The sequence below is a fragment of the Mastomys coucha genome, unplaced genomic scaffold (assembly GCF_008632895.1).
Source record: "Mastomys coucha isolate ucsf_1 unplaced genomic scaffold, UCSF_Mcou_1 pScaffold13, whole genome shotgun sequence".
NCBI lineage: Eukaryota > Metazoa > Chordata > Mammalia > Rodentia > Muridae > Mastomys > Mastomys coucha.
The window spans coordinates 73618799-73632212 of NW_022196895.1; the positions used below are offsets into that span (position 1 = coordinate 73618799).

General features: G+C 48.5%; 1 protein-coding gene across 1 annotated transcript in view; it reads left to right on the top strand.

The window, feature by feature from the left end:
- Positions 1-4384: 4384 nt before the first annotated feature.
- The window catches only part of Pstpip2 (proline-serine-threonine phosphatase interacting protein 2), a 93208-nt gene continuing 84178 nt past the window's right edge, over positions 4385-13414 (top strand). The window contains exon 1 of the mRNA XM_031366098.1: positions 4385-4583. Coding sequence (XP_031221958.1) covers positions 4551-4583 — 33 coding nt within the window. The 5' untranslated portion in view covers positions 4385-4550. The remainder of the gene's footprint in view (positions 4584-13414) is intronic.

The window sequence follows — 13414 nt, forward strand, 5'->3', positions numbered from 1 at the left end:
GCCTCTGCCTCCCAAGTGCTGGGATTAAAGGTGTGCAGCACCACCGCCCGGCTCCATACTTCTTGAATTTCTACTCAGAGAACCTGACAGACGTCGTTTATTGTTTTAAACTACTGGTTCTTTTTTCTTTATTGTTTTCTTTGTGAGACCAAGTGTCCCTGTGTCGTCAAGGCTGGCCTTGAACTTTCAACAAGTCTCCCATCTCAGCTGGGTTACAGACACTCGCTACCAGGCCTTGCTTTTTAAAAATCAAAGTCATCTATTTTGCATCCATAGGCAAACTGAGAGAGGCTGGCCGGCAGGGGAGGGGGTGATTTGGTTTTGAAGTCATCCAATGCTTGAAACTAGAAGACAGTCTAGACTGCCCCAAGGGGAAGAACCTTTGGCCAGAGGAACATCACAGAGGGCACAGAGAGCTGAGGTCTCATATACATGATAAGTGAGTCCCAAACACTGTGATGAAATGAAACTCGATTTAGTTGAATCAACTAGTATTGAGAGTTAATAATGTGCTAGACAGTTCTAGGCCATGAAATGGGGGGTAAAGTGCGTGCAGAGGACATGGTAAATTGACTAGAAAAATAGGCTTTTCCCCTCCTCTTCACAAAGAGCAAAGAGTATCCACAATGTACAAGAGAATGAGGAACAGATGTGCCAAACCTCATCCATCGCTTAGAAAGTCACGATTAAGCTCGGATGATTGAAACCACACGGGGAAGAATCCTCATGTTCTCAGGGATGATGAGTGAAAGACAGACAGTGCCAATGTCTGTGAAGAGGCTGAGGCTGAGGCAGAGGCGGAAGCTCCCAGCGGACATTTATTTCTTTGACCTGCAATTCCTCTATTAGTAATTCTTTAAGACCCCTTATATAAAAGATGTTCACCACAGTGATATTTCCCAAATAAAGAGATGCTGGGTATTCATGTGACTCTAAATGATACAAGAATTCAAACGTTGGGGGTTGGAGGAATGGCTCCACAGTTAAGAGCACTGACTGCTCTTCCAGAGGTCCTGAGTTTAATTCCCAGCAACCACATGGTGGCTCACAACCATCTGTAACAGGATCTGACGCCCTCTTCTGGTGTGTGAACTGAAGCTACAGTGTACTCATATACATAAAATAAATAAATAAGCCGAGCAGTGGTGGTGCACGCCTTTAACCCCAGCACTTGGGAGGCAGAGGCAAGCGGATTTCTGAGTTCGAAGCCAGCCTGGTGTATAGAGCGAGTTCCAGTACAGCCAGGGCTACACAGAGAAACCTTGTCATGAAAAACCAAACCAAACCAAACCAAACCAACAACAACAACAACAACAACAAAAAATCAACACAAAAAACCTTAAAATTTTGTATAGGCCATGGAATGCCTATTATTGAAGGAGATGGTGCCAAAATATATTCACAGTAATTATAATGAAAGGTCTAGTTCCTGTCTCATTATGGCATAATATCTGCGGCAGTATTTAACTTTGTTGGCAAAAAATGTACCAAGTTTCTCATAGACCCGTAGATACAGCGCGCACTTAGCCTGTCTTCTGGACACAGTACTTGCCCAGGTGATGCGTTTTAAAACATTTGAGTGGGGGCTGGAGAGAGGGCTGAGTGCTTAGGAGGGAGTATGGCTTGCTCTTCCTTCCAGAGGGCAGACTTTTGTCCAGCATCTATGTGATGTGACTCACAGCTACCTGTAACTTCAGCTCCAGGGAATCCTCTATCGTCTGTCCTCCATGAGTATCCTCCACACATGTACATAAATACAAATTAAGATCAGTATTTTGTAAGATCCACAAAATGCCCCCCACAGGCTAACAGTGGGTAAAGTGCTTTTTTTGCCAAACATGAAAACATGAGTTGGATGACCAGTTGTCCTCTGTTGGCCACACATGAAGTCGTATACACAAGTCCTCACCGTTACCAAACACACACGGCAGAGAAATAAACAAACAGACAAACAGATGTAATAAACAACAGCAACAACAGCAGCAGCAACAACAACAACAACAACAGAACATTAAAGAACATTTTCGAACAGCCTGAACAGCCACATTCAGTTTTCAATCGTACCACCAGGGGGTGGAAGAGAGCTAAAATTCAGAGACCTTAGAGGCCTGTGTCAGAAAACCCAGTGAACTGCAGCATGAAGGCCTTGTTGAGACTGATTTAAAGTAATATATATGATGCAATTATAATAATATACAATTAAAATATAAGCCAACCGTGGTGGTGTACTTCTTCAGTCTCAGCACTTGAGAGACAGAGGCAGGCAGATCTCTGTGGGTTTGAGGTCAACTTGGTCTACATAGGGAGTTCCAGGACAACCATAGTTACATAGTGAGATTCTGTCTTGGAAAAAAACCAAGGCCTAGAGAGATGGCTCAGTAGTTAAGAGCACTGACTGCTCTTCCAGAGATCCTGAGTTCAAATCCCAGCAATCACGTGGTGGCTCACAACCATCTGTAATGGGATTGGACGCTCTCTTCTGGTGTGTCTGAAGACAGCTACAGTGTAATCATATACATGAAATACATAAAAAAATTTTTTTAAAAAAGATTAAGATATTTGTCACAGACTTTCTCATGACTATGGTGGCACACGCCCATAATTCCAGCAACTTTGGAGGCTGAGGCAGGAGAGTGGCTAGCTCAAGACCTGCCCCGGGGTACAGAGTGAGTTCAAGGTTGTTAGAGTAACTTAGTAAGGTCCTGTCTTCAATATAAGCAAGAAAACAAGAAAAAACTTCCACAGACAACACTGGGACAGGGGACCTGGATTAAATGCCCGGTATTGAAGAAAGGAGAGGAGAGGAGAGGAGGGGAGGGGAAGAGAGGGGGAAAGGAGGGGAGGGGAGGGGAGAGGAGAGGAGGAGGAGAGAGGAGAGGAGAGAAGGAGAGAAGGAAAGGAGAGGGAGAAAATTAAAACTCGCATCTTCAGCGCTCTGGCTTCCTGCAGGCCTCAGTTTCACGTGTGCGCATGCCCCGAGTCTGCAGAGCAGCTGCTCTTCCTCCTCCTGGTGCATACCTTGGCCTGTGCTGCTCCTTGCAGGCGTAGCCAGGCTTCCCTGCCTTGGGTCTAACCTCATTGTTTTTTTTGATTATTTGATTGATTTATTTATTTTTATTACTTTATGTGTATGGGTGTTTTGCAGGCATGTATGTCTGTGCATCACCTGCATGCTCTTGTTAGCAAAAACATCCTAGGCAGGTGTCAGATTCTTTGGATCTGGAGTTGGGGATTGCTGTTAGACGCCATGCTGGGAACTGAACCCAAGTCCTCTGGAAAATCAGCCTGTGCCCCTAACCTCAGTGAAGAACCAGGTTGATGGATACATGTCCTTGGAGAGTAATGGGGCTGGAGGCTCTCGCTCATCCCTGTCGTTACAGATGACCTTTACTGGTAGGACTTGGGAGTAGACTCTCTGAGCAGAACCCTTGTGAGCCTCTTCTAGTCATTCCACGATTGTCACGTGCTGTGCCCGGATCTAACTAGAACCTGCTGCAGAGGCAAATGCTTGCTTTGGCATGATGGGGAACTGGCAACTTAATTTTCATTCTCTTCCCTATGAGCACTTCTAACCCAGAAAGACATTGGCCCTCTTAGGGAGGACAGACTTCTAGCTTTGGTCTCTCCATCCCCTAAATAAGTGAGAATCCGGTCAATCTTTCAGCGCTGGGTGCTGGGCAGACATCACAGAGAAGTACTGTGTCTATTACCAAGCAAGGAGGAGTCTGACGTACCCTGGAGTCCTATTTGGTTTGTCTGTTGATGAGGAAAGACCTTACACAGTAGCCCAGGCTGGGCTTGAACTCGCACTCTACAGTCTCAGCTTCCTCAGTACTGGGATTTCAGGTGTGAGCCTCCGTTTACCTCCGTTCGTTCTATCCGAGGAGAGTTGGAGCCTATATGGAGCAGAAAGCAGCCTGGGTTTTACTGCTGGGTGGGACTGGTGGTGAGGAGAGTTTAATTGAGTTCAGATTAAGATATACAGGGTTAAAAGGAAACATAGGTAATGCATTTTCGTTGGCTTTATAGACTAAAGCCTGCAGTCCCCTCCGGGGCAGTGGGTGTAGTAGCATCAGCCCCGTAGGCGAAGGCCTTCGTACAGACCGTAGGATGTAAGCATCTCCTGGGGTTTCTACTGATCCCTAGTCTGAATTTCTAGGACGAGAGGGTTTGGCGGCAAAAGCCCGGAGTTGGACAGCCGCGGGGAGAAGGACCGGTTCTGTCGGTCGTTCAGACGTCCCGCAGGCTGGGGACTGGCCGCCGCCCCCCGCAGAGCTGCTGGACTGGCTCCGCCCTGGGGCCAGGGCGGGTGGCCCTGTGCAGGTGCGCGGCGCGGGCGGGCGAGCGGGCGGGGCGCAGGGCGGGCGCAATCGGGCGTGGTTTAGGACCCGGGGCGGCGTCCCGGAGCGACAGTGCCACTCCGAAGTTGCGCCGGACCTTGGCCCCGACAGTCGGAGCTTTCCGCGCGATCCGGCCGTCCTTCCGCGGTCCTCCCGCCGTCTGCCGTCCTCAGCCGCCCCCCGTCCTCCGCTCCCAACCCAGCGCCGGCCATGACGGGCTCGCTGTTCAAGGGGAACTTCTGGGTAAGTCGGCGCGGCGGGCGCAGGGCGGCCCGGAGCGCAAGCGGGAGCGAGCCCCGGGGCTGCGCCTCTATCCCGGGTGTCGGCTCCCGGGATCATGCGCGCCGCGCCTGGAGCGCGCACTCCCCCGAACGCCTGGGCCCTGACGTCACCCCTTAGTTCTCACGCCTGAACACCGAAGCCCCAAAGGAGGAGCGTCCCAGCCCGCCGGCGCCCCAAAGCCCTGGGAGGGACGGGATGGGGCGTGCGAGCAGTCACTCTTGGGGTTCTCGGTCCGAGCTTTGCCCTGCCTGGCTGCCCCGCCTTCTGATTTCCCTCCCAGCCCGCAGAGAACCCCGGGCAGGCCAGCGCGCGCGCGGGACCCGAGAGCTGGTGCTGGCGCAGAGGTGCGGGTCCTAGGTGGCAGGTCTTCTCTCACCTTCCACTTAGACGACCTTTTCGCATTCCCATTACCCGGCAACTACCCACCCTCCAAGGGACCGTCTTCCCCTGAACTCGAAGGAAACTCCTCCCGTTAAGACAGGGAAGGAGCTGTCCACTTGAGAGCTGAGCCACAGCTACCGAGGGCTCAGCCTTTTCCTAGGACCCTGCTTGCTCCCCCGTTTAGCTTCGGAGGTGCCCATCACACCACTGTCCTGCCGCGACCCCAGCAGCAGTGGAAGCCTATCACCTCCCATTCGCTTTTGAGGTTTTGAGATCCTTCTGGGGCACTGACCCTAAGGCGAAGGGCCGGGGCAGCATTAAGGCAAGGATTAGTAATCTTACACTTGGTCCTCCTAGGAGACTCTTCACACTTTTTACACTGTGGGGGAAAAAAAAGAACAGGATGCAGTTCATAGTTTTGGGCTAAGGACGGAGGTACAGAGGCTAGTAAGCCTGCACCATCCGGGGTGTGTCGGTTCTGGAGCAGGCTCAATCAAAAGTGTCAAGGAAAAGACTGAAGATGCCCTTCGGCTCTGCATAGCTTAGCCTGAGTTTAGTTAAGAGCCCAGGTTCCTTCTCCATCGGTCCCAGCATCCAGCAATAGGGGCTAGGCTTTCTTTTCTTTCCCTCCAAATCTTAAACGAACCCAGAGCCGGAAGTTGGTGACTCACACCTGAAATCCCAGCTCTGGGGAGGTTGAGCCATCATCTTTCTTAAGCCATTGGCAGCCCCAGCTGTCCCACCTACACTCTGGCAGGAGTGGTCACGAGGGGCAGAGTGGAGTCTGAGTTGAGTGGTGAAGGTCTTAGGAGCGCTGCCGCTGCTGGTGCTGCTGGTGGTGAGTTTCCCGTCTCCTTTCAAAAGAAGTTACCCGTGATCCCAGAAACTGTGCAAGCGCCCTGTCCAACAGTTCCAACCGTTGTTCGATTCAAATAATGAGAAGGACCGCATTGTTTATTGTGCAGATTATTAGGTTCTTTAAATGCCTTCCCCACATTACTCCACCATACCTCCCAGTTTCCCTCGGAGGGAACTGACTCACCATGGTATTTTACTGATGGGGAAACTGGCAGGGAGTGAAGCAACATTCTCAAGGCCCTGGAGCTGATGAATAGTGGCCCAGAGCTCTGCATGAACTAAAGGCTCACCCAAGTGTCTCCAAGAGGGCGGCATGGGGTGAGCCAGTGCCTGCTGTGGGTAGGTGCTGTGAGTGTTGGCCCATCCTGTGGCTTGTTTGCTGGAATCTCCTTTCTGCTTCAGCTGGGCCAGGAGGTCTTGGAGGGCAGACATGATTTTCCCACCAGCTGGGTCCTTAGCACCAGCTACAGCCCTCGGATTGTGGCTCCCTAGGTCCAGGTGGATAAGAAGGGGGCAGGAGATAAGATGCAGGACCTGGGAGGAAGGGGCAGAGGGAGCTGCAGGGGAAGAAAGGCTGCCTGTCTTTATGTAGCCATGGTTTGAGGGGATTGGGGAAAGTCTCTTCATGGAGTTGAGGCTTGTGACAGTGACAGTGACAGTGACAGTGAGGGATGAGAACATTGTGACTGGACGAAGGGGGAACAAAAAACCTTTGAAAGCATAAGCAGGCACTGTTTTCTGTTTTCCTGGGTTTAATAAACTTGTATGAAATACTTTCCTATGTGAAGTGCTGTAGTAAGTCTGGCTTCTGCTGAAACGATTGCAAGCTCCGCTGGAATACAAACATCTGCTGAGGAAGGGGAATCAAGAGGGGAGGTTCTGACCTTAGGTGCTTGACCTCAAGAATATAGAGGAGGGCTGGCTGTGGCAGCACATGTCTATAATTCCAGCAGAGTCTGAGGCAGGGGGATGAGGAGTTCAAGCCAGGTTGGGCTATATAGCTGGACTTTGTCTCAAAAACTAAAACCAAGAATACACAGGGTGGGGTGCGGTCTGGGGATGGGGAGTAGTTAGCAGGTGCCAAGGAAGCTGGACCAGGGAGCTGTTCAGGGTGGAGGCCGTGGAATGGGAAAGGAGGCTGATACAGAAACCACAGAGATAAGAGCCGGACACAGGCCAGGGAAGTCAACCGAGGGTCAGCAGCAGAAGGAAGGAGAGGGGCCTCGCCTCGGGCTGGCTTCAGAAGGGGAAGTGGGGAATGAGGGTGTGTGTCCTGAAATAGGAAGTCAGCAGGAGGAACTGGAGGTAGAAGGAGGAGGGAGAAGTGACAGTCAACACTATTTAGTCAGGTGTTGCACCTGCAGAGAGACCTGTTAAGTACAAAGCTCCCCTCAGCCCTGGGCCTCACCCTGAGCTCCAGGCTAGGTTGATGGGGATGAGGGGGAAGGAAGCGAAGGGCACCAGCTAGCGGGGATGGAAGCATTCTGATATCTTCACCATTGCAAACATATCTGCGAGTACTTTAATGTCAGTTGGGCTACAGCTACCGGCTGGGGAGATGGCCCTGTTCCTTTGGAAAGGGTGTCCTGGGAGACTGAATGGAACAGGGAGAAACACAAGAGTGTCTGTCATCTGCTGTCAGTGGGGCCTCTGAGGTGAATGTGCCTTCCCTGGCTTGGTGACTTTATCCAGGGTGCTCAAACTTCTATTCTTCTATGGATAATAGTAGAGACAATGTTACGCTCTTCCTTAAGATTAAAATACAGAGCTGAGCACGACTGGTACCTTGTACTTGTTAGCGGCCGTTACTATCATCCGCACAGGCGACACAGGAAGTTAGGGACAGTTACTCGGGAGGAAGGATAAAGAGGGTAAGTGTAAGAGGAAGCCCTGAGAGGGGGTAGGGTGCCTCAGTGGTAAAAGCATCTGCTGTGAAGCCGAAGGATCTGATCAAAACCCTGGATCCGCATGATGGAAGGACAGAAGTAACGCCCCCATGGTGACCTCTGATCTCTACATATGTGCTGTGGCATGCTTGCTCTGTCTCCAAAGGAAAAAAAAAAAGTTAAAGAAAAGAAGCGCTTGCTGGGCAGTGGTGGTGCACACCTTTAATCCCAGCACTTGGGAGGCAGAGGCAGGCGGATTTCTGAGTTCGAGGCCAGCCTGGTCTACAGAGCGAGTTCCAGGACAGCCAGGGCTACACAGAGAAACCCTGTCTTGAAAAACGTGGGTGGGGGGGATGAGGGGGTGAGGGGGTGGAAAAGGAAGCAGCAGTGGGAGTACTGGTTGAAAACCTGCATTTAGGAAGAAGGAAGGGAACAGAACAGAGGTGGAGTCCAAGGAGACAGCCAGGCAAGAGCCATCACGGGCTTCAGAGAGGAGCATGCCGACGGTGACAGGTTTGTGATCCAGTGAAGTACTGGTTCTGGAAATGTAGCCAGCACATGCTGGAACGAGTCTTATTAAAATGTGCTATGAACACATTTATTTAAAGGAACCATTTGAGCTAGTGAGCTAGTGCAGGGATGCAGGCGCTTGCCGTCAAGCCTCGTGACCTGAGTTTGATCTGAGTCCCATGGTTGTCCTCCATGTGTCACATGTGTGCTGTGGCATGCCTGCATGCCCTCCCCCCATTCCAGTAAAATAAGTGTAAAATAAATAAATAAATAAATAAATAAATAAATAAATAAATAAGAGAAACTTTTGGTGGATCTGCTTTTCAAGGAACTAGTATTTCAAAGTGTATATATTTTTTAAAAAGATTTTATTTATATGAGTGTATATGAAGAGTGTATTTATTTATATAGAGTGTATATGAGCACACCATAGTTTCTTCAAGACAACACCAGAAGAGGGTGTCAGATCCCATTACAGATGGTTGTGAGCCACCATGTGGTTGCTGGGAATTGAACTCAGGACCTCTGGAAGAACAGCAGTCAGTGCTCTTAACCACTGAGCCATCTCTCCAGTCCCTTAGAAGTATATTTTAAGATTTATTTTGTGTATATGAGTGGCCTCCCCACATGTATGTATAAGCACTTTGGGCATGCAGTTCCCTGGGAGGTGTGAAGAGGGTGTTGGACCCTCTGGAACTGGAATTACGTACAGACCGTTGTCAGTGCTGGGAACTGAGCCTGGGTCAAGAATAGTGGTTGCTTTGAAAAGCTGAGGCACATCCCTAGCCCCATAATCAAAATAGTTTTAAAAATAGGAAGTCAGCCACGGTGGCGCATGCCTATAATCTCAGCTGTTAGGAGACTGAGGCAGGAGGACTGCTTTGAAGTTCAGGCCATGCCTAGGCTGTATTATTAATTTTGACTCATTCTGAGCCACCGAATGAGATTCAGGAAACACAAGAGAACTGCAGAGGATAGGCCCTGATGAAGTTAGCCTTAGTGTCTGTGCATGCTCTTCCATATTCGTGCCTACTCATGGCCAGTTGGTTAGGCAGTGCTATGAGATTTATCTTGGTTAATCTTGTTGGTTCTCACCAGAACGTGACAATAATCAGGGATGTGGTTTCCAGAGCTCTGGGGGGACAGCTGAGCCTCAGTGAGAGAAGAGTCTTAGCATAGCATACGTGAGAGACGATGTTCTTCAGCTGTGGGTGGACTCAGACAAAAGTGTCTCTCAGCTGCAGGTACGCACAGGCGACTATAGAACCAGTTCCAGGAGAGACAGGTGGAAGCGACGCCCTTCCACCCCAGGGGATTTCCAGGAGCCTCATTTGAACTTGAGGTCCATCCTGGACCTGAACGGCTTTCCTGGGCCCAAGGCTCTAGAGTAGCTTCCCAGTCACCATGAGCACCCTACAATTGCCAGAGGCACGGCCCCTCACTCTACCTGGAGATTGTCCAGAGGAAGTCTGGGGACTCCCTAGTTAGCTCATTATCCAGCTGTTCACCCACAGCTGGTCTGCTTCACCCACAGCTGGTCTGCTTCATGCAGTGTCTGGCTTTCTCGGTATTGTGTTCATAACTTTTCTCCTTTCCTTCCTTCCTTCTTGTTTTTTTAAATAACGAGTGAAACAGCTATACCACCTACTGCTGACTCCCTGTGGTATTTTGCACAACATTTAGGATATTTCTCTAATCCGTTGTTATTTTTGAGCAAGAGTCTCAAATTACAACTCTGCCTTGGCGTTCCTGAGTTCTAGAATTACCAGAGCATGCCTCGGCACAGCCCTAATTAAAAAAAAAAAAAATTTTTTTTTTTAAAGTTTTCATGTTTTGCCTGTGTTAACGTTTTAGCTGGGCTCTGCAGATCTTGGCTGCCAGACTTGGCATTGGAGGACCTGAAAGAACAGGGCCGACTACAGTCTGATACTGCAGACAACCCTACTTTAGTTTCAGTGTGCCTTTATATACAGGAGTGTAAAAAGCACGGAATGATCTGAGGAAGGTTGTTTGAGATCAGGAAAAGATGGTCAGAAAAACACCATCAGCAAAATGCACAAATAAATGCCAGTAGGCACATACTAAGTGTTAACAGAGCAGCTGTCCCCAGGCCGTTCTTAGGACAGACCAATTTAAACACAATGCCTGGATGCACGAGAGGTCACATCTGGGAAAGCATGAAAGCCGGGCAGAGAGCATAACCAGATTCAGGGTGCATGGGTCAGATTGGGTCTACAGCTATGATCTGACATCCAACCAGAATAAACGTGACTTAGGAGTGAAATGCTTGTCACTGGGCAGTGGTGGCGCACGCCTTTAATCCCAGCATTTGGGAGGCAGATGCAGGTGGATTTCTGAGTTCGAGACCAACCTAGTCTACAGAGTTCCAGGACAGCTAGGGCTACACAGAGAAACCCTGTCTCGGAAAAAAAAAAAAAAAAAAGAAAAAGAAAAAAAAAGAGAGAGAAAATGTTTGTCACAGGAGATATGAAATCTCGTCCAAGAACAACCCAGGGAACTAAATGCCCCTGAGGTAAAAGGCCTTCTGCCTCTCCCCCTGAAGCCTCCCCCATAGTTTCCCAAGGAATTGCCTATCATGCACCACTTCACTTTTTTTTTTTTTTTTCTGAGTCAGGGTTTCTCTGTATAGCTCTGGCTGTCCTGGAACTCACTCTGTAGACCAGGCTGGCCTTAAACTCAGAAATCTGCCTGCCTCTGCCTCCCAAGTGCTGGGATTAAAGGCATGCGCCACCACTGCCCGGCCATGCGCCATTCTTTTGACAGTGTTTTGACAGCCTGCATGTCATGTATGTGTATGTACTGTGTGCATGCTTGGTACCCTCAGAGGTCAGAAGACGGCGTCGCAAGGGCTGGAACTGCCGTTACAGATAGTTGTGAGTGCCATACGGGTGCTGGAGCCGTAACCACTGAGCTACCTTTTCAGTAACCAGCTCTGAGTTGTAAGTATTCTCTCTCGGGTCTGGTGCTTAGAGAGACTGCAAGAGCTTGTCTGGTTTTTTTTAAAGATTTATTTATTTATTTATTTATTTATTTATTTATTTATTTGTTTGTTTGTTTTTTAGTTTTTTGAGACAGGGTTTCTCTGTATAGCTCTGGCTGTCCTGGAACTCACTCTGTAGACCAGGCTGGCCTTGAACTCAGAAATCTGCCTGCCTCTGCCTCCCAAGTGCTGGGATTAAAGGCGTACACCACCACTGCCCAGTTTACTTATTTATTTTTATGTGTATGAGTACACTGTAGTTGTACAGATGGCCACTAGCTCTGGCCTCGCTCGCTCCAGTCCCGCTCACTTCAGCTGCTGGCACCAGCCCCGCTTGCTCTGGTGTAATACACTGTAGCTGTCTTCAGACTCACCAGAAGAGGGCGTCAGATCTCATTATGGGTGGTTGTGAGCCACCATGTGGTTGCTGGGATCTGAACTCAGGACCTTCGGAAGAGCAGTCAGTGCTTTTACCCACTGAGCCATCTTGCCAGCCCTTGTTTGGTTTTTTGCTTAAGGCAAAGGCCAGGAGAGTCATTGGCAAGTGATTGCTCTCTGGTTCATTTTTTTTTTCAGAGCAACTAGAAAAAAATAATCTTTAAAAATGCTTGTCAAAATTCCTTATTTTTATTTTAAAAATTTAATATGGCACCTATCTTTAGGAGTTAAAAAAAAAAACAAACCCAAAAACTAAACCAAAACAAAACAAAAAATGAAACTTAAGAAATCCATAAGACGGGCTGGAGAGATGGCTCAGTATTTAAGAGCACCATTGCTCTTCCAGAGGTCCTGAGTTCAGATCCCAGCAACCACATGGTGGCTCACAACCATCTGTAATGAGATCTGACGCCCTCTTCTGGTGTGTCTGAAGACATTGACAGTGTACTTATATATAATAAATCTTAAAAAAAAAAAAAAGAAATCCATAAGACAAATCTGTATACATGGAAAAACAGAGAGTGTTTTGCCTGATAAAAGTGAATGCTTTAAAAAAAAAAAAGTAGCCGGGCAGTGGTGGCGCACGCCTTTAATCCCAGCACTTGGGAGGCAGAGCAGGTGGATTTCTGAGTTTGAGGCTAGCCTGGTCTACAGAGTGAGTTCCAGGACAGCCAGGGCTACACAGAGAAACCCTGTCTCAAAAAACCAGAAAAAAAAAAAGGACAGTAATATAGCACATGCTCTGAAAAATCTAACTACTTCCTTAAAAATAGAAATTGTTTTTCTCATACATGTTGATTCTTTCCTCACCATACTTAAACTCTTAGCTCTTTCTTTTGATAGTTACTCCCTTTCCACCTTCCTTCAGCCTGCTCCCCACACCTCTCCTCCCCACCACCCCACCCTGAGACACTTCCCCCCTCAGGCAGAATCTTGCTGTGTTGTCCAGGTTGGTCTCAATCTCTTCGAGTCAAGAGACACTGCTCCTCCTCAGCCCCCTGAGTGAGTAAGCTGGGTCTGTAGATGTGCGCCACTGTGCCAGGCTGTACTATTCTAACGATTTTAACGCATTTCCACTTGATATGTATGGGTGTGTCTTGCTTGTATGTGTGTCTGTACGTACCGTGTGTGCAGTGCCCGAGGAGGCCAGAAGGGCATGTCAGACCCTCAGGAGTTACAAGATGGTTGCCAGCTGCAGCGTGAGCACTGGGGACAGAAAGAGCCCTGTTTCTCCTGAAGAGCGGGGAGTGCTCTTAGTCTCTGAGCTGTCTCTCCTGGATGGAGCTACTTAGAGCGTTATGGATTGCTGCTATAACAGAGGCCTTAGCTCTCTTCTCCCACTTCTCTATAAAATTATGCTGCTCATATAATACATATATGTATTATATTATATATCACATGAAATGGTATAAAATGATAAAGAATCTACATGAAGGAAATATTATAAATTTATACATATGTATTATATATACATACACACATATATGTATACATGTATATATGTATGTATATATAATACATATATATACATATATGTATGTATATATAATACATAATTCAGCACTCAGGAGGCAGAGGAAGGCAGTTGGACCTCTGTGAGTTTGAGGCCAACCTATTAGTAAGTTCCAAACCAGATAGGACTACATTGTCTTTGAGTGAGTGAGAGAGAGAGGGAGAGAGAGAGAGAGAGGGGGAGAGAGAGAGAAAGAAAGAGAGGG